Raw genomic sequence first — 21548 nt, 5'->3', positions numbered from 1 at the left:
GGCTTACCAAGTAGTGTTTGGAAGCGCTCCAAGGCAAATGAACAGACCAAGCTCCAACCAGGGCTTGCCCAACCACTAGAAAACTTTGTAAACTATGAAAGAATGCAGTTTGCTCTGTAATTTCTCCCTATAAAGTGTACAGACTAAAACCATCTTCACAACCCGTGCAATATGAGAACTATCTAAATGTTCTTTACCATAGATACTCTGGCAGTGAAGGATTCGGCGCTCTGCTTTTTCTTCCACTTAAGCAAATGTCAAAAGTGGAGCTAAGCTTGAAGAGATGAGGAATCAGACATGTATTATTCCATGGCCATGGCATCTGGGAATTAAGCAGCACTTGTTTGACATTTGACCAATTTTACTCTTATTGTATTGTTTCTTTTCCTGGAAAAGGACGGGTTGTACCCTGAGTCAGAAGTACTTCCTCACTGAACTTACTGAATAACTTCTGAATTTATATAGAATCATAGAACCATTAAGGTTGAAAAAGACCACTAAAATCATCTTATCCAACCATCAACCCAGCCCCACCATGCCCACTAACCATGTCCCTCAGTGCTACATTGACACACTTAAATACCTCCAGATATGGTGACTCCACCACCTCCCTGGGCAGCCCGTGCCAGTGCCCAACCACTCTATTTTTCCTAATATCCAACCTGAAATTTGACAAATAGTGAACATCCTGCAGGTGTTGCATTGCTGTTTAGTTGATATTACGGTTTTGAGCATCCTTATTGTGTTTTCCCGTTCTCTAAGTTGCTACCTTAGTCACTGAGGCCTCTGGTTAAATCAACCCTTAAACACACCAGGCTTAGTTAAATGGAGCTCTCCAGGTTACCTTTGTGAGCCTTGTGCAGTTCATTGTCAATAGAGTTTATTGTTGTAAAATTGTTTTACTCTAATTAATTAAGCAGTATACAGGCAACTTTGTAGTTGCCTGTGGCCACTGCAGTTCATTGCAACCGTCATTAGCTGAACGTCTGTGTAGCTCTCCTCCTTGTACAGCAAACTCCAGGTCGGGGGTGAGAAATGGGGGTGGGAATTGTGTTTGGGGAAAAAAAAGTCCCATTTTGTAACCAAGTGCTGCTCTCTACTTCTCAGTGAGAATTGAATGGTACTCGACTGTGGCTACATTTCTTGGTTACAGAATAAACAGGCCTATTTAAAGGACTTGCAAAAATCAAATTAAGAGTTGTTAATTAATGTGCATTAGAATTGACTGCTCTGTATAATGTCATGTTTAACCACAGTCTGTACACAGTTGATCGGAAACATTTTTTTCCTACTCCAGAGCATATTGCATATTTAGCGGGTTTGAATGTGTAACCCCCAAGCAGCTAATGATACAAGTAAACCATTTGCACGGAGTTGTAAGTGTTGTGTCAGGAGCCTGTTTCCAGCCCAACAGCAGATCAGGCAGGGTAGCGGTGTGTGTCGTGCGTATGTTCCACACATGGTGCTCAAGGCAGTTCTCACTGGGTTTTTCATTAAATAGCAGATATAAAGTGAACGTTTTAAGTATGAGTTGACCGTATTTGAAGCATAAGAGTGATGAAAGTGATGCATTATGTCACTGTAACATATTGACATTATCAATTATGTGTTATTAAACAGCTTAGCTAGCTGAATGATTTACCTTGCGTTTAACTGCCTTTTTCAATTAAAGGTAGCAAACGCTGTAGAACTGGGGCACCGCCATAGGAACCATATATTTTCTCCTGTTAACACCAGCGCTGCTGACATGCAAGTGATGGGAGTGTTGGCATTTTGCTGCAGGCTCTAATGGGCTAGTTTAAATGGTCTAAAAAAAAAAAAAAAAAAAAAGTGATTAATGATTAGGAACAGGACTGTTACACAGCTTCACAGCTCTTTTCCTCAGCGCGTTTCCATTTATGTCAACTAGCCGCACACTTGGGAGGTGTTATTTCAAAGTAGTCAACACAGCTTTCTTTTTTTTCTTTTTCTTTTTCCTTCTTTTTCCTTCTTTTTCCTTCTTTTTCCTTCTTTTTCCTTCCTTTTCTTTTCTTTTCTTTTCTTTTCTTTTCTTTTCTTTTCTTTTCTTTTCTTTTCTTTTCTTTTCTTTTCTTTTCTTTTCTTTTCTTTTCTTTTCTTTTCTTTTCTTTTCTTTTCTTTTCTTTTCTTTTCTTCTCTTTTCTTCTCTTTTCTTCTCTTTTCTTCTCTTTTCTTCTCTTTTCTTCTCTTTTCTTCTCTTTTCTTCTCTTTTCTTCTCTTTTCTTCTCTTTTCTTCTCTTTTCTTCTCTTTTTTTCTTTCTGCAGCCATTTGTTTCTATTTCAGAGGTCTCTTTGGTTGGCCAAATATAGCTAATGTTTCCATAAAGTTGTAAGCTTCAGTGATACAAGAGGAAAATCTGCAGGCTTTATGTCTGGTGACCAAAATCTGAACCGTCGAACTCTAAGCATCCCTTCAGAGCAGTGAATGCTGCCTTTAACGTCGCTCTGTTTGGTTTATTGCATTGGAAATAATTTAAAGGTTCCTCTCAAATTAATTGAAGCACTTTGTCAACCAATAAATGATTCTCTTCTGCTGTTCACTGGATTTTGCAGGAAGTGGTAATTTGTACATTAGCGCTGCTTTGTTTGTATCTGGTAACTGTCCACCCCCAAGCCCTCCCTTACGTACATGGGTACACATACATAAATGTTAGTTATGTGCATTTCTTTGGGAACCAAGGTTAATAAACACTACAACAACACTTTGAACTCCACTGCTACCCCCTAGCAACAACTGGCTGCCCAACTAAATTACAGAATTCAATACATCGGTCTCTCTAATTAAACTTAGGATGGTGAGATATCTGGGATGTATAATGCAATGTCTTTGCTCTTCTAAGCTAAGGCAATATCAAACGCTGAAGAATAGTAGATTGAACAGTCAAGGAGAAGATGCCTTTTATTTTTGGGAAGTTTATTTCACTGTGCTAAGATCTTAGAGCTCATTGCTGAAAGCTACCATTCACCCTAAACTACCACGTTGTGAAGGGTCATGGATTTTCATAGAACAGAATGTCAGATAGCATTTTAGTTACTATCGTTTTGTCTTGGCTTTTTATTAGCGATCAAAATAGGAAGCTAGTAGTGATCAATAAGTCTTAGGTTCAATGAAGTTTTCTGAACAAGAAGCTTAAGAAAAAGGTTTATATAGAAATCTTGTGGGAAGATGAGAAGCGTGAGCCGGCTGATAGTGTGGTGATGTTGCAGAATGCCATAGAATATAGTGCTGTGGGATCTAAGGACATGTCTGCCAAACAGATTTGCCCTGTCTGTAGAGGAAGGAGCATAGCTCCTGGTGGAGCGTGTTGCTGAGTCGACTTGTCGTCCTTGAGTGGGATGCTCAGGATGGCATTGAAGCCCTTCTTCCTTACGTAATGCCTTTCTTGGTCACCTTTGCCAAAAAAAACCAAGGTAGGCATGCTGTATGTCTGCTGTGCCATTGTGCCCCCAAGGCTCCCGGTGGCATTGACTCAATTGATAGACTTCAACCAGAGCTGACTGGAGGAAGGGTTTTATAGGTGTTGTGGTGCAATCCATCGCATCTGGCTGGAGCAGGAAGCTGCAACCCATGTGTATGGTAGCGAGTGTGCGCAGAAGCATTGGTCAGCATAGCGTCACTGTTTAAGGTGACAGCATCTGCATGAGAAAATGTAGTTATGAATGGCTATAACAGTTCTTCTTTTGCAATGACAAACAGCTACAAGCCCATCTATGCCATTTGTTGATGATTGGACTAGACGATCTTAGTGGCCTTTTCCAAGCTTAACGATTCTATCAGTCTATGATTTGGTCATGATTTGGTACTTCTGCAAGTCGTATTGCAGACAGGACTACTTGTTGCTGCTGCTGAGTTCTCCCCTGTTGCTTGTGGAGGGGATTTTCCAGGGATTTGCTTGTCGCGGACATAATGCAGTTTTCTGTGTGCCTCGGACCCCTCCCTAAGGGTCTCTCTTTAGGCCCCGATGTCAGTGCGCTCATTTTCCCTGCCCACCAGCGCGGCCCTTTCCCCGCGGTCCACAGAAGCACCGCTCGTGGGCGGCTTTCAAAGGAGCCCATCTCCATATGGTTTTCCCCGATAATCCTTTATCCGCCATCTTCGGCTCTCATTCCGTCGCTTTCTTGCCTGTGGCTACGTTTCTATCTCTGCATCAATTAGCACAGTGATTTATACAACAAGCAAGCAGTTTAGAGGTAATGGTACACAATTAACATCTCATTCCACCATAAAGGGTATGCTAAATACCCCCGTCACCGCTTTCTCTGCCTGGAATTGAAATAAGTGTTTGTCCTAATTCATATGCTATCTGATGTGAAGTGGGCCCGCTTTGTGCGGCGCTGCACCATTAATCTAATTACAGATAGCTGCAAATGAAGTGCTGTCTGAGCGCGGGGCCCGCGGAACACAGCGCCTTTGTCGGGCAGCGCCGCTCCGTGAAGCGAGATGGAGCCGAGAGCGGCCCGGTGGGGCCGGGCGGCACCGCCGCCTGTTGCATCGCCGCTAATTGCCGCGGCGTGGTAAACAGCCGGTCGGGGGGATAGAGCTGTACTGCGGCTGTCAGGCGGCTCGTCGGGAGAATCCGCCGTGTGCTGTTGTAGTAAATGATGCATCCTGATTGACAGCCGCCTTGAGACTGCGCTGATGGAGTTGTCAAAGCCGTGTGCGGGCGAGCTGCTCCCGGCCGGCCTTCCTCCTTCCCTTCTTTCCTTCCTTCGTTCTTCCCTTTTTCCTTCCTCCTTTCCCTCCTTCCTCCTTTCTTTCCTTCCTCCTTTCCTTCCTTCCTTCTTCTCTTCTTTCCTTCCTTCGTTCTTTCCATCATTCTCTCCTTCTTTCTTTCCTTCATTCTTCCCATCATTCTCTTCTTTGTTCTATCCTTCTCTCCTTCCTTCTTTCTTCCCTTCTCCTTTCATCCTTCTCTTCTTTCCTTCCTTCTTTTTTTCTCTCTTCCCTTCTTTCCTCTCTTCTTTCTTCCTTTCTTCCATTCTTCCCTTCTTTCCTTCCTCCTTTCTTCCCTTCCTTCTTTTGGTGTCATTATCCCACACAGATGCTGGCATCAGCTCTCACCACCACCCTGCTGATATCAGCCGTAGAATGTGCAGCCTGCAGAAAGCCCCTGCGATCTGCAGAATGCCCCATGGATGGATCCTTTCTGAGCAGGGAATCCTAGCCTCTGAAATAAGGTGGTACCCAGCACCCTGTGCACTATGGCATAAATACACCACTCTCCTGTTCAGATTATGGAATCACAGAATGCCCCACGTTGAAAGGAACCCATAAGGATCCTCAAGTCCAACTCGTAATGCCCTGGTGGAAATGTAAGCCAGGCTGTAGCTGATCCCTGTGTCAAAATGTGTCAAAATGTTCAATTAATAATAAAAAAGGCAGCGTGCTCATTGTATTCAGCTCTGGAACATTGCTTCTTATTATCTCCATGAATGAATACTGCATAACATATTCCTCATGGGTCTGCAGTGGTCAAACTCAAGGTGACAACAGTTGAGTGACTTGAGATAGGATACCGATTAGGAATGATAAATGGAAATTGTGTGTGGCCACAGTTAATAAATGTCATTGGTTCCAAAAATGACACTGTAAGATTACTGAAAATAATTAAGATGCACAGCAGTTTCTGTGCTGAAATGTGAGCTGCATAGGATTTTCACCCCTCTGACCACAAGAATGACAGACATTTGGAAAACATGGTTGAGCATTAGGGAAAGCGCACTGAAAATCCACATCTGGTCGGCAGTCCAAACAATGTCGTAATAACACATGGCCATTGATACATTAGATTGCTCTATAAAATCTCCAGTGGAGTTTGAACATTTACAGCTTCTGGAGACATGAGTTTCAGGTGTATGGGGAAGATCATATTTAATAAACTAACGTGAGTTGTAACAGAGCGCAGCGTGGAGCATTTCACTGAAGGCATGCAGTGTGCTGTTGTTCCCAGCAAGGGGACTGCATCTGTACAAGCATCAGAACTCATTTTTAAGTAAAAATGAGGTTCAGGTGCACCCTGGCCACCTCTTCAATGGCAGCTGGCCTGCTTCTCACCTACTGACGTGGGAGATCAGGACGGCACATATAATAACAGCAGCGTTAATCACGCAATGGAGGCAAATGGGGATATTCTCAATGGCGGTGGCATTGCTGTGGCTTCCCCAGGGCACCGTGGTCTCCCACAGCCACAGCAGCCCCCGGGGAGGTGAGCGGTGCCCTGAGAGGTGGGGAACGGTCTCACAAAGGGCCGCTGTGCGGTGTCTGCCGGGGCCGCCGGCAGCGGGAGTACATCAAAGGCAGTCCTGGAGAAGGAACCTTTCTTTGCTGCTTTGCCTTTTTATATTAGGAAAGGTCATTTGTGAACCGGGCGTGCCAAAAAGGGCCCTTCCCCGAGAAGTTTACTGTTGTTATTTTTTACTTTCTGATTACAGTAACTTGCTTATCCCCCAAACAGACCGAAGAACAATAAACAAATACAAAAAGAAAAGGAACAGCTCATCAATAACAAAGAGCTGCGTTTTAAAGCTTTGAGTGTACAGGCTCTCACATCTCCCTCCAAGCAAAGCAGGAGCCCCGCAGAGAAAGGAATCCAAGAGATACGAAAATTATAAAGATAGTGAAAACAATGTTTGGTTGGGAGGTTTCAACTTGCTGCGTAGAGCTGGGCTTTGCAGTGCAGCGCACCGAGGGACGCAGCTTTCCCCCCGCTGCTGTGGGCTGTGAATGCAGGGGGCGAGGGGTCAATGCGAAATGCCATCGTCCAGCTGAAGGCAGAAAGGCTCAGCTCTCACTTGGAGCTCACATTTTGAAATCGGGCAGCCCAGAAGCGGCGATGACTATCTCTGTTAGTGGCTGAGCAACGAAATGGCATCTACGCGTAACCCTTTGAAATCGTATCGGAATGGTCTCCTGCGTGAGGCAGCGGCACAGCCCACGGATCTGAGTTACTTATTTCTGTTTCCTTCCTTTTTCTTTTTTCGTTGTATTTTCAAACTCCGAGTACAAAGCAGACACCAACCATGGATACTGAAACTGTGCAATTTGGTGCAATTATATCCCCCCCCATAGATTTAATGAAGGACTTTTAAGTACAATTTATCTTTGATAAATAGTCCCTCTGCACAGAATGTTTATTAGATTGACAGCAGAATACGCTCGGCGAGCTTTTTTCCCGTGCCACTTATGACTCAGACGAATTTTAATAGGAGTAAAAAGCTTTTATTTGCACGGCAATTTCACTTAAGGATGGTATCCTTCAGAAGCTGGCAGACACTTGTGTGTCGTGATTGCAAAACAGACACTCAGGAGCGAAGAAACACGCATAAGATGTTATTATTTGACTTGTCACGCCGCTGCAATTCTATTTGCAACTTCTGTCATCAGATCTCCTCTGGGCAGCCTCCCCTCTCGCACAGCATCCGTGCAGACGTGCACACATGCACACGCGTGCACACACATGGCACACGCACTGTACTTTTAGGGAAGGAAACCACAGGACGCCCACCGAGCATCGTTACGCGTGCGGGGAGAGCTGAGCTCGGTTTGCTTCTGGGAACGCGAGTGCCACAGACCTCAGCGGCACGGCGATGCCTGCGGGAGGCTGTGGGTTGGAGCAGCTTTCTGCATACAAAATGGTGCTGCCCGAACGGTGTCCTAGCCATGGTAACCAGGGCGTGGGTTTGGGAAGGGGTCCTGGCACCTTCCCTGCTGCAGGAAACATCCTTGTAGCATCCATTACATTTCCCGGGGTGGTTTGTTTGACCGCCTTCTTGCTTTCCATCACAAATAGAAGCCTTTCTCACCGAGCAGCAGCCCCGTTCTCCACACAACGTCTGCGTGCCCCAATGCCATTTGGGGGATGATGGTCCCCCACGAGCCTGTTTTGGTTGGGCTTTGGAAGCTGCATTTTAGGGATGTCACTGCCGAACTGATGGCCTTCTGCGGGCATTTCCAAGTGCGCTGTTCTGCTTCCGTAGGCAGAGGCCCCTTTACCTTCGCCATAAGGGAGTGGGATTTTTTCTGTCGGCGCAAAACTGAGAAGTAAAGACGTTTTATTGCTAATAAAACAATAGCTAATTGTTTCGGAAGAAAACATACTGTTCGAAGCAAGGTGTTGAACTTTACATCAGCAAAATGCGCATTTGCATTGTAAATGCGTCTCACCCGACGCCGCTGATTAAAACCTTTGTTTAAATTAGGGAGAAGCGCGGTGTCGGCTTCGCTCGGCGAGGCACGGCGTAGCACAGAGACCTGCTGCCATCTGCCGATCTCCGCCTTCATCTGCACGGGCCCCGCGATGTGCCCGAGGAGCTGCAAGGGGAGAATTGCCAAAGGCATTCGAGTTTTTAAGAGCTGAAAGCCTGGAGCTCGACGAGCGCACACAGCCAGGTGTTCTCCGAAGGGTTTTGTTCGGAGGGTGCTCTTGGGCACTTGGGGCTCAGTGCTATTTTCCATTTTTGTAATAAGCATCATAGAGGAAACACTCTTCTATTTCTTAAGGCGAATAACGACTGCCAAATGGTTTTTATTACGGTTAAAATAGATTCCATGCAACCAAAGTATTCCATCCCTCTACTTGTGCATGGAAACTGGAAGGGAAATTGGTTATTACGTTCCAGTTGGAAAAGGTAAACAAGTTATTCACTGCAAATCTTAGGTACACGATCAGAAGAAATGCTTAAAAAGTAAAAGCAGTATTTAAGATTCATCACGTTTATTTAGAAATGATCCCTAAAAACCTGTCCGTCTGTCCCTAAGGGTCAGTTTCTCATAGAATCATAGGATCATAGAATGGCCTGGGTTGAAAAGGACCACAATGATCATCGAGTTTCAACCCCCCTGCTATGTGCAGGGTCGCCAACCACCAGACCAACAACCAACAACCAGGCTGCCCAGAGCCCAGACCAGGCTGCCCAGAGTCAAATTGGGCACAGTGTTGGAAATGAATGCCACGGTGCTCCTTATCCACTGACGTTACTGTGCAGTGGGCACGAGGATGTTTGTGTTTGGTACATTGGTGTCTCCCCTCTGCGCTCCCACTCTGGAAAATGAACCCGACATTTCTTTACTGTATTTGATTATTTCCTTTTCTGTGCTCTTCGCTGCTGTTTGGGGTCACATATTTCTCTTCCTACATCCTGAAAATGAAACCAAATAAGGATTTCAAGCAGCGATTTTTGGGCACTCCAGCAAAGAATAGATAACAGATGTATTCTACAAAAACTTGCCGCCAAACGGTGCGGCTCGTTCACTGGAATCCACGGAGGTGCAGTGTGTTAAACCCTTACTCTTTCTGTCCTTTAGTACAAATTGCAAGTACTGACGAAGACTGCAGCAGAGCTGAGCAAGTACATGCCAGAGAAAGCAGCAGAGGACACCTCCAGCATCCTGCGGTCGCCCATGCCTGGAGCAGTGGTGGCTGTTTCTGTCAAGCCCGGGGACATGGTAAGAGATGGGCTCTGTGTGTCTGCATTTTTGCTCTATGTGCACAAATTTCTCCGTGGTGCAGCTGAAGCTGCAGGTCACAGGGGTTCTTAACCTCACCTGTGGAGTAAAGCAGAAGGCTTTCCTTTGCTTTTCATTTAAATGATAAAAGGAGGAACTGTTGGGGTTTAAAAGGGATACTTTTGGCTGGCTACAGGTCCATAGCTGCAGTACAACCTATAAATGGGTTTTGTGTCTTGATAAAGGGAAAGATGTATCTGTGCATGTAAATACATGCGTTTATATGTGCTGTTAGTGGCAGAAGGAGGGGGTTGCTGGCTTTTCTGCCATGAAACAATGAAAACAGTACTAAACACAAGGGATACGGCATAAGTGTTTACTGGGTTTTTGGTAGCATTTTGTGAGACATGGCTTTTCTGAACTGAGAATTGCTGCTCTCCTATGGGAATTCCCTTGTCCTACACAAGGGATGAAGTTGACATACTGAAGGGCGACAGAACAGACCACTGCTGTCCTGGGGATTCCCACTGCTCCCTACCTGGCCCTGAGCTGGAAACAAGTGGAAATGCGGTGTTTTAGAGCTGCGTGTAACTACTTCCTTGTACTCAGCCTTATATTGCATTCTACCACATTGTATCAAACGTACTTTCTAAGGCCAGGGCCCATGAACGGATCTGCTGTAACCGTGAAGAGCAATAGAGGAAATATTATCGAGAGAGAAATTCCTTCAGACGACACTCAGCTATGTGCCTTTGCCATGCATATGTGCACACACACATCCCGTCTGCACCTTTAAAACCAGCAGTATTCAATTAGGGCTGACGGATGGAGAGTGGCAGCAACCAATTCTTTGTGGGGAGAGGAGTGGAACGTTTGGAAGGGAAGGATTTGGAGCCTTTTTATGGGCTGATATTTATGCCCTTTTTTGGGAAGGAATAAATTCTGCCACATGTTGCAGTTCTCTCTTGAAGAATATTCCGTGTTGTTTTGAAGGAATGGAACCAGTGGGGAAGGAGGGCAGAGCCAAAGGGATGTTAACTAACTAAATAAATGAGTCTGCCTCAACAGACCCGTAAGCGATGCGGTGCATCAGAGCACGAGTTGCTAAATAACGTGTGGGGATGTTTTCCTGTTCTCCCCTCCTGCAGCTTCTTGCTGGAGGCACTGAGTGGCGGAGCATAAGGAGCAGTGTAATCTGTGTTCTGCTGACCTGAGCTCCTCGGTGCTTTCATTGCAAAAAAACCACATCTCGTGTTATCGAAAAGGGTTTCGCTTACATCTTTCCTTTTCAGGACTCGTGTCAAAATGTGGGAAAAAAAAAAAAAAAAAAAGGAAAAAAAGAAAAAAAGAATGGAACGAGGGAGCTGAGGGTGGCACGGCTCTCTGCAGTAAGCAGTGGGGTGAGGTGGCTCAGAGCACACCTTGGCTCCGCACGGTTGTCCAGCGGGCAGCACCAGGCGGCCTCACTCTCCTCACACCAGCTCTGCCATAGGGAAGGAGCAGCTGCTGAGGGATGTCTGTGGATGGATGGCTCTCACTCAGTGCCTGTGGCTCTGCTTCAGGGCAGCGCACCCAGCCAGGTAAAGCATGCGGTGTTTGCGAGCCCCTCTCTGTGCATCCTTAACCAGAGGAGAGGCGCCGCCACTCTCTGCATTCGTTTTCTTTCTTGATGCATCATTTTCCTTCAAGTACGGTGCTCTCATTTGGCTGCTGCTGGCGAGGACTGTGTGAGCACCCTTCCTCCAGCTGCTCTGATAGGCAGTTTTCAATTCACTTCTGCCAGGAGATAGTGCATATGCAAGGAATTTATTTTCTTTTGTCTGTAAGATGATCTGTAGATCTTAGGAGCACAGTGGGGAACGGATTGTTGTCATTCAGAGAGAAGCAGAACTTGCCATGCTGCCAATTTTTCAGCTTTTTCGTTACTTTCTACTTTCTTTCTTTTTCTTCGTGCCATCGGAGGGCTGTAATTAGTTGTCACTCAGTTATTTCCTTTCCCTTCAGTTCATTCCTGGAAGCACAATGCAGCCACACAGAAGCATAAACCAACAACCAAACAATCCAAAATCTGGCTGAGCAAAAAAGAGGGTTAACATTATTTAGGGCAAAAGATTTAAACTGGGCTTACGTCCTTTGTGATGGCACAGCTACATTACGTAGGAAATATCAATTTGAGAGGATATTTGTGTGTTTATTGTTTCAGCAGATCACTCTGAGCACAGCTCTGATCCACATGCAGTCACAGAATGAGCCTTGGGCTGTCCCAGCAGCCTTGTGGCCCTTACTCTATTTTGACCCATGGCTATAGGCTTTGCTTTTCCTAGTTTTGTGTTTGCTTTTAGCTGTGTGTCTTCGTTGGTTGTTTTCCTGTCGTAATTAAATTGGGTGGAACAGGTGGCATTGCTAAGCCCAGCACTGGTCAATAGGCCAACACAGCGCTGGAAGCCTCATTCACATGAATGGCTTTTTTCCCCCCTTCCTCCAAATGTAAAAGGAAAGCATCTCTGGACAAATGCTCCATCATGACTTAATCTCTGCACCTCTACAGCCAAAAAAAGAGGGAGATTAATTATTTTGGTCTAAGTTTCTAGATTTCCTCTCTTCTTGCCAGTAAGGGTTCTGTCTTTTGGAAGTTGAGTGGTGATAACTTGAGGGCTGCATTTTGAGCCGCATAATGTCCTGAACACTCTCCACACATTAAAAGCAGCTGAGGAAGGTGCTTTCAACTCCATTCAACCCCTCTCCTGATTTATCAGTTGTTATTCTTCAGACAAATAGTGAAAAAAGTCTTCTCCATAGTTTTCCATTTCCCAAGCCCAGGAAAGTAGGTTCTTGATGTGGGAAGAGATCTGTTTCACTTGACCTATGCTGCTGGAAAGCAAAGTAATGCCAAACGCTTCCTAATTTCTGAGCTTGGGGAAGAAAAGGTAGAGCTGCATAATGTTGCCATCAGCCAGGTGTGTGCTGCTTTAAGGGGCGTTTGCCCTTTGGTCCTCCAGGTGTAAATAAAATGCCTGTTTCTTATCTCATCCCCGTAATCCAAGAGGTAGGAATTTGTGACAGATAAGTAACAACCAGGGAAAAGTGTAAAAATCGATGTAAGTAATGGTTTTACATTTTATATACATAAATGTGTCCAGAAGTGGTCAGGATGTGATGTCATTTTTATAATGCTGGTTAATAAGTGATGTGTGTGTGTGTGTGTGTGTGTGTGTGTTTGTTGGGAAAAATACACCCTATTGGTAAACAGGAGATGAAAACATTTTCATAGGAAATTTCAAGAAGGAAAGAATTCAAATGTTTCCCCACCCCTGTAACTCAAGGCTTTGAGTAATTTTGCTGTGGCTGCATTAAAAGTTGCTAATAGCATTAATGTGATTTTGGTATTTGACAATAAGATTTTTTCTTCCGTATCTTTATGCAATTACACAGCCTAAGATTTGTGTCTAAGTAATTAAGAATGAATTGCTGTCCCTATGCAGAAGTACAGATAGTCAATGTTGTTTGAGTTTCTTTGTAGAATCATAGAAGCCTTAGAGTTGAAAGGAACCCCTGAAGGCCATCTAGCCCAACTCCCCTGCAATGAACGGGGACACCACAGTTATATCAGGTTTCCTAGGGGAAAGTGCTAACTTCTTTGGAAAAGAACTCATAGGCTTTTATTTTTGGGGGCTTTATTGCTCTGCGTTGCCTTTTGGAACGCCAAGCAGCTCTTCAGCCATGGCTGAGATGTGGTGTTGGGAGCGCGGAGTTGTTGGGACTAAGCAGCACAAGCATCCCCACGGAGGCGTGCTGCCCCGTATCGCTTCCCCCAGCACTTCGGGGTCGCAGCGGCAGCGGGGACGTGTGTTTGGGATAAGTGGGAGTGCAATGGCCGGTGCTGGTTGCTGTCAGGGGGCCAGCACTGACCTCGGGTTAATCAGGGGTCACAACATTTGGGAAGTGCTATCTGCAGATCCACTCTTGAAAGGAGCGCTGGGAAAAAAAAAAAAAAAAAAAAAAAAAAAAAGCTTGATAATGATTTGTCAAGTGTATTAATTGCTGCTAATTATTTTTGCGACTCTGTAGCTTCAAAGTTAATTTGGAACGAAGGGAAGGCCCGCACTAATTATTTTACGTGGTGATGGGCAACGTCAAGGAATTTCAATTGCTGCTCATCCAGTTCCCCTCAGTTTGTTTTCTTGTTAGATGCTCAGTGCCAACAAGTCAGAGCAAAAGAACGGAACAGAAGGGGAGTGATACCAGTATGGGCTGAACTTAGACAACAAATAAACAGCCCCCCAATTTTAGTAAGGGTTTTACACAGCAAATGCATACCTAGTCGCTGTGCAGTGGTTTGGCATGGGTGTAAATGAGTGTTTGTGATAATTTTGCGGAAGCCTGCTAGCCAGGGTAGCTGGATTTCCCGTGGCAAGGTCTGGCATTGTCCCTTCTCACTCAGAGGACTCGGCATAATGGAAATCACAGGGGCTGTTTACTGGTGTCTTCCCAAAGCTTGGAAAGAAGATACCCATAAAATCCAATTCTCCCTTTGCCTTTAAGCAAACGGAAGATCCTTTCTGCTTAGAGGCATCACTGCTTTTCTTTTTCTTTGGATCCGAGAGCCTTAAAATGTTATGCATCGGCGGAGCACCTGCGTTCTAAATGTAATGGTCTTCAGAATGTAATTGAGGGATTTTCACTTTTGCAGGCAAATCAGCAGGGCTGATATCGATCCGTCTTTTTAGGGAGCCGCAGTGCACCAGAAGGTGATACTGGAGAGGGCCCCGTAAACCCTCAGAGCCTTCTGTCTAATTTGGCAGAAAAACACAGAATGTCGGACAACAAAAGAACGATCTGATTCCATAAGAAATCTTCATCCCTCCCACCTCCTTTTCACAAGATGGGGGAAAAAAAAAAAAAAAAAAGAAGAAAAAGAAAAAGAAACAGACTTAATTTTTTCAGCTGCACACAATGATTTGGTGCTCACTCTTGCATTGAAACAGTTGCTGTCAGAACAGGCAGGAAACAGTTTTCTTTTAATTGCTGAAATCATTCGGAAGTGCTTCATGCACGGCTTCTATACAGCAGATGCTGTGCGTTAATTGGCCTGTGTAGGGCTGACCCAGGGTTCCTTGCAGCGGGCCCAATTTTAGGCAGAGGGTTTAAATAGCTTATTTTTGATTTTGTGTAGCCCGGCGGACGTTAGGAGCGCGCTCCCTCGCACGTGGGGTATTTCACGGTCTGCAGTTTCTAATGTCATGTGGGTTTCGAAACCCGTGTTTCCCTGGTAATGTACGAGCAGCAGGTAAGCTCTGAATACCATCCATCAGGAGCTAATTTTTTGCCCAGATACTCCAATGACTGATGAACCTGTCTTTTGTATGAACGTTCAGTGCAGGAGAAAGCCATATGCCCCTGGCACTGGTTCTTATGCATTCTTTACAGTTTGTAGTGAGGAGATGAAGGAAAAACCAAACCCTTACGTTTACACATCTCTCATTTATTTAGCAGTTAGCACTTTCTAAAATAGCTCTGATTTTTGCCAGTGAAAGGAGATTTGGGTCTCTTAAAGCAATCTGACTCCCACCACTCGCTTTCTTTATCAGTAATATTCCCGCACACCCTTAATAGGGAACCTTGTTTTGCTACTCCCCGTCTGTTCAAAACAGACCTCAGCCCATTAGAAGGTCCTCCCTTGTGTGGGAAGACCACAGCTGTTACTGTAAATCTCATCCAGTAACTGTATCACCCCCATTTTGTGGCTCTGAAGGATGAAATTGAGAAATGGAATACGGTGCAGTCATCCTTTACGTCTCCAATTTTAGGCCTTTGCACATCATTTTCATGCTTTTATTCCAAATCAAACGACATTAGTGAGCAACACCACCCCGTGCTAAATGCCTGGTGTCTGGGGCAGCCTGGGTGAGCTTTGTTTTTGGAGGCGTTAGGATTTGGGGGGCCCTCGGGCTTTTGTTGGTGGGGGATTTTGTGTTCTATTATTTTTAATGCCTCTTTCCCCTCCCGCTCCTTTCTCCCCCCCTCACTGCATCTTTCCAAATTGTCAAGATTTGTCTGAAAACAGCAACCTGGATGGTGGCAGAGTGCCTAAGATGGAGGATGCTCGGTTGTGCCTCCAGAGAGCGAGCCAGAGCAAACACAACTTTAAAAAGGTTTCTGTCTCTTTAAATCCTGGCGAATAAAGTGGATCTAACTTCTTATGGAGGATATTGGGGGCTTTAATCAGAAATAAGAAGTGGTTTAAATCATTAGCACAACAAAGCAAACTATAAGCTCGAAGATAAAAGTCTCAAGGGAAGGAGTCCTCTGAAAATAAATGGGACTTGATAGATTTCCATATCATTTATAACTTCCCTTAATTACACTTGGAAGACTTGCCAGTAAAACTGGAAAATTGGCAGCCTATATCCATTATAGTAATTTTGCCGACCATGGCAAGCAGCTGGCTTTACTGGATTTTATTTCCCATCACTCACAATTAATCATCAGCTGGAGATGTCTGAAACTCCTCAAAACGTGGCAATGCTGTGTGACATTCGGGCCTCCTTAACATGCTAAAATCTGCTGAGTAAATGGGCCGAGCTCCCCTCCCAGCGTACTCATTTGGGCGCGAGGCGGGCTGCCGCCTAATGAGGGCCACTCGGAGCATCGGATGCGAACGTGAACCCTGACCCCATGTCAAAGGAGGGGACGCCGCAAGCTGGATGAAAGATGCGGGATGCAGCTCCGCAAACTTTGCACCAATTAGACGGGGCGCGGGGAAGTGCATCAGCGCTGATTGGGTTTATCAGAAAGACTTGTGGGGCCTGTGAGCAGTTTACACGCCTCGCTCTGAAGTCACCCTGTCACAATCGTGAAGCCCGTACTGGGTGATGCGCAGAGGTCTGAGAAAAGTGTTGTGTGCTCATGGAGATCCCTGGCAGTGGTGCCCGTCCCTGGGTGCGCTTCCTCTTTACGCCCTTCCTGCAAGCGGGGCAGTGCTTCTGCTTCTCGGGTTCGGCTTCTTCTCCTCATCCCGTATTGCTCAGTGGGGAAAGTGCTCACCTGAAGGAGATGAAGCACACGGTGCAGTCCCCGAATAGAAAGAGGGCCCATCTATTTTACCCGGCTCCCATCAAGCGGATTTCAGTTTGCTTTCCATTTGCCTGTTTTGACAGATTCGAGTCGTCACTGAGACCTCTCTGCGCTGATGTACCATTCCCCGAAAGAAAGAAGTCATACAAAGAAAATCCCGCCTTACAAACCGTCCAGATAAATCCTTAGATAAGCGAGTTGGAAAGCAAGAAATTGTACACATCAGTGTGGCTTTCATTTACACTCTAAATGACAGGCAGAGGGATATGTGCAATTATGTAATGAAAGAAATTGGACAATGCCCAGAAGGCTGAAAAAGAGAAGAGGCAGCTACAAGTGCCTCATTTTAGGATTTGTTGCCCTGCAACACAATGAGTGGAGCTGCAAAGGTTTAACATAAGAACGGTAATTAAACTTCTGGGCTTAAGTGACACTTTCGCCAAAGTAATTTGGAACAAATTGCGCATCGTCAGAAGAACTGACACAGCATTTTAACATGTGCTGCGTACTCGGAGTGCCTCCTTCCTTCCAAATAGTGCAACTGTGGGATGTTTACTGGTTACTTGGCTATATAGTCTGTTGGCTGGGTGGATTATTTCCTTCCCAGACACCGATTCCTTTGTCATCTGCCCAGTGGTTATTATGTAAAACACGGATTTTTTTATTGTAGAGAAAGGTGGAAAATGGAAAAATTCAAATTCACAGACATCTCCATGCCATGGCCACTTGTGCTTACTGGTATTTTACTGCTGTACTGCAGATCTGCGGAGACAACTCTGTACTTTCCCAGTCAGTGTATTCTCAGAACTCTGTTCAGACAGTTGTTACAGGACATGTGTGCGCATCATCCTCCTGATGGAGGCATTTGGTGGTTTGACAACTAGAGTCACACTGGGCGCAAGAGTAGAGTTCCTTGTGCCCTTGTAATTATACCCCCAAATTCTGATCCACGCTCCTTAGTCTTTGGCAACCCCGGAGGCTGGGGGCACCTGGCTAGCAGAGTTTAACCAGAGGATGGCAGATTTATTTCTTTCTGAAAGGTCCTCTACCAAACCAAACCAAACCAAACCAAACCAACGTTCTTGTCTTCTCTTTTCTTTTTAAAAACTGAAATAGCTATTCCTAGCTTCCTGTTAACCTTAGAGCTGTCTGGAAGTTCAGAACAGACTGGAGAGAGGCTGAGCAGTGAGGCAGGGGGAGGAAGAGGGAGAGCAGGAAGGAAGGGAGCTGCTGGGGAACGGCCTCGCACAGAGGAGCAGGTGTGCAAGAGACAGACAAAGGCAGGGAGCAGGAACAGAGGAAAATAACCGGGGACAAAGCACGAGTCTTTGGCACCATCCTCCGAGTTGATGCTTGTACTGACTTAAACTCCCACCTGAAGCTCGAGATGGCATTTTGGTAGTCAAAGTATTGGTTATCCTTCTGGATCTGGTTAATGTGCAGTGTTCCTGGAGCAAACACATTCCGTCTTTACTCCAGAAAGCCCATCAATCACACTGCAGTTGGAAAAATGGGATACAGCCATCTCCGTGATGCGGCTGGGCGATCCCCGGTTCACACGAGGGGTAAATCCTGGCTTGTGTATTTTTGCCCTCATCTGTAGGCAGCCCATAGTCCACCGTAAGCCCTGGGGCCTGGTTTTTGGTGGTGAGCACACTCCCCGGGTGCCGCCACGTGCAGGGCTGGAGCCTCCCCAGGACAGGTGCCAAGAAATGTCTGGCTTCCCCACCAGGATTAGCATCCATGGGATCCGTGCCAGGAAAGCAGAGCAGAAGCTCCGCGGCCAAAGCTGCGCAAATTAAATTTCAGTCTGGATTTAATTGATCTCGAGCTGCGGCGGATGTGAAATGCGAGCTGTGAAAGTTAGAGCCGAGTGTATGAGATGGGCGAGGGGCCATCCAGGTTCGCTCGGGGTGATGGCTTTCAGCGGGTGATTCCTTTTTCCCTGCTTTTGCTCCCAGTTTGCCAAAAGCAGCAGTGGTTTGTGTCTCGGCCGTACGTAACTGGCTGATTTGACTTGCGCCACGGAAGCCTTGTAGCGTTTAATGAAATAATCCCTTTATTTTCTATAAGAACCATACATGCTTTTAGAGCTTTAAAAATCCTCTCTTCTCATTTTGTACCACTTTAATTTTACCAGGTTTCAGAAGGTCAAGAGATTTGTGTAATTGAAGCAATGAAAATGCAGAACAGTATGATCGCTGCTAAAACAGGCAAGGTAAGCTACCTTGGGTCACTTAAAACCATATGTAGCTTGTCAAATAGGATGGAATTTAAAAAGGAAAAAAGGAGGATTCTGGTTGTTAAGGAATTAAGTCTGATTGTTGTAAGTCTTTCGAAGTGAGGTGTCTTTAATTTTTAACATTTACATCTGCTGTGAATGCTGTTAAGCAGTTCCGAGCCGTAGATAGCACAGCAGGAAGTAGTTTTACTGGCTTTAGAAATTCATATAACTCTTTTTCTCCTGAATGATTTGTTTTCTACAATGTTACAACGCCACGTTGAATTGAAAGGTGTTACAGATCATTTTCCCAAATTCCCTATTTCCAGAGAGCAACTAAAGAAGGGTGATCTCTTTGCTAGTTAATTCATTAATGGCAAACATTCTCATCTTACCAGACCACTCAGAAGAAGGCATAGAAAGCATTTCTGTAGGAAGAAGTTTTTTCACACAGAGGGTGGTGACACACTGGAACAGGTTGCCCAGGGAGGCTGTGGATGCCCCATCCCTGGAGGCATTCAAGGCCAGGCTGGATGTGGCTCTGGGCAGCCTGGTCTGCTGGTTGGCAACCCTACACATAGCAGGGGAGTTGAAACTCGATGATCATTGCGGTCCTTTTCAACCCAGGCCATTCCATGATTCTATCATTCTGTGAGGAGAGTGTTTTCTTTTTTGTATTATTGGCCCTCTGAGCAGGGAACTGGGTAGGGAGACTGCATGACAGGGAGAAACCCCATCTGTATGGGGGGTTGTCAGCCCCGGGGCAGGGCCTCAGAGCATTCCTGTGCCGCACTGTAACGCGCAGCCTGACGCCATCACCTGGGCATGGCCTGATTCAGCCTTTGCACAGGGAGAGAGAGCAGAATCATCTGGATTTTTTGTTCTCCTAATCTCACCTTTCCCAGCAGGTCCCAGCCCATCTCTGGACCCTCTGCTCTCCCTGAAGCAAGGCCATTTTGCTAAAGAGAGTAATAAGAATGATAACAGAAAGATATCTTGCAAGGTTTGTTAGCCCAGAAGGAGGCAGCAAGGAGCCTGACTCCAGGGCAGACTGGGTTAGGTGTTGGCAAGATTTGCTGAGATCTGAGGATGGGTTTCTATGCCAAGGACTGTTTGTGTGTTTACAAGAAAGGATAATTTGGCACAGCACTGAAATTGTCACCAAGGCTTGGACCAGGGCTTGCCTCTTCCAGTACGCCTCATGCAGAATTGGGTCTTGAGGAAATAAATGTGAGGGGGGGTAGAGGGAGAATGTGCTTTCTCTTGTTGCTCTGACACTGGCACTCTGTTATTTTCTTTCATGCATTAATTCCTACATAACTTATTTTCTCACTTGATTATATGGTATGGCATTTATTTTTCAACTTTTTTTGCTTAACCCCTTCTTGCTGCTCTTTGTCTCAACTGCTTTTAACCAGTGAGTATTTGTGACTAAAGTGCTACTGTCACCTTCCCTCCACTTTATTTTTTCACTTCAACCTTTCCTTTCCCACCAAGGTGCGTTGCGTCCCAATGACCTGTTCCTTGAAATCCTGCTTGCCCTTCTCCAAATAACAAATACTTCCCATAGCTGTGCACATAAAATCCCCATTTGGTGAATTAGTCCTTTCTAAACTGAAATTTTTGCTCCACTCTGCAGTGCAAAGCCACAGCTCAGAGTGCTAAAAAAGCCTGAGCCCTCTGCAGGAATGGGATGTTTGGCATTGGCTGTTAGCCCACTTTTTTATGCATTGAAATTGTGTTTTGAAACTCTGTTTGTTTGCCTTCAGCTGGAGGACGTCCATTTTCCTTCCCCATCTGAATTCCTTTTCTTCATCATTCCCCTTCCTGTTTATAGCTGTGAGAAACGTGGGTTTGTCCACTCTGAGCTCACCCCATGCAGGTGGTTTAGCAGCGAGGGATGGGGAGCAAGCTGTGGCCAGGCAGAGGAGTGCATGGCCACTGCCAGCACGTGGCAGAAACCACTGGGGAGGCTGAGACACCATTGAGCTACAGCATGTGCTGAACTTTGGCTTTGTAAAGCAAGAAAAGAAAGAAGTAGAGTGTCTCTCACACTGCTTTAATCTCCTGAAAGACGAGTCTCAGGAATTGGGTTGGCTGTGTAGGTATTGATTTGGAAATAAAGCTCTTTCTTGTATATCTTGTGAAGTTTTCACCTGTCAACAATATTCAGCTTCATTTCTTGGACAGTGCTGTGAATGTGTCTGTGTGACAGATCCAGAGGTGCACCCACAGCTCACAGGGCTGTAGGCTGTCACACTCCGATGTGGGCAGTCGTGCAGTCCCATCAGCCTGATTTGGGGTGTGCTGCGGAGCCTCAGTTAGCTTCAGGTGACTGAACCAGATGAACTGCTGAACGAGACTTCGTCCAACAACTCGGGTACCTCAGTGGGAGCTCTGGATTAACACTGCAAGCAAACCATGACACAGAGCTTCAAACGTCTTCTGAAGCTCCATGTGCTAATGTGTTTCAGCATTTTTTAGAGAAGATGAGGGTCTATATAGGACATACTGTACTATATTCATTCAGTAAAAGAACTCATCTATCGATGTAGTTGCATTTATTTGACAACTGTAACCCTTTGCCAAGTTCAGTTACATTAAAGGATTCCAACTCGGATTTGAATCAATTTCTCTCAGCAGTGCAGGGATTAAGGGAAACCCAGCTTCATGGCTGCAGCCCCGAAACTCACTAATACTTCCCATCTGTAATCCACGAAATACCAGAATATTGTATTGCAATGTCCAAGCATGAATGCTGAATACTCAAACTGTCTTCTGAAAGGTTTA

The 21548-nt window shown here is 45.5% G+C and overlaps 1 protein-coding gene across 6 annotated transcripts in view; it reads left to right on the top strand.

The window, feature by feature from the left end:
* The window catches only part of PCCA (propionyl-CoA carboxylase alpha subunit), a 270716-nt gene that overhangs the window by 248754 nt on the left and 414 nt on the right, over positions 1-21548 (top strand). For 4 of the 6 annotated variants that reach the window (XM_416970.8, XM_046913872.1, XM_046913900.1 and 1 more), the window contains 2 exons: positions 9323-9463; positions 18678-18755. In XM_416970.8, the coding sequence (XP_416970.3) occupies positions 9323-9463; positions 18678-18755 (219 nt within the window). Of the gene's footprint in view, positions 1-8217; positions 9286-9322; positions 9464-18677; positions 18756-21548 lie in introns of those variants that run through there. The other 2 variants (XM_040706028.2, XM_025146739.3) reach the window with 2 other exon arrangements.

Source organism: Gallus gallus, chromosome 1 (genome assembly GCF_016699485.2).
Source record: "Gallus gallus isolate bGalGal1 chromosome 1, bGalGal1.mat.broiler.GRCg7b, whole genome shotgun sequence".
Classification (NCBI taxonomy): Eukaryota; Metazoa; Chordata; class Aves; order Galliformes; family Phasianidae; genus Gallus; species Gallus gallus.
This window is presented reverse-complemented; position numbering and strand designations above follow the sequence as displayed.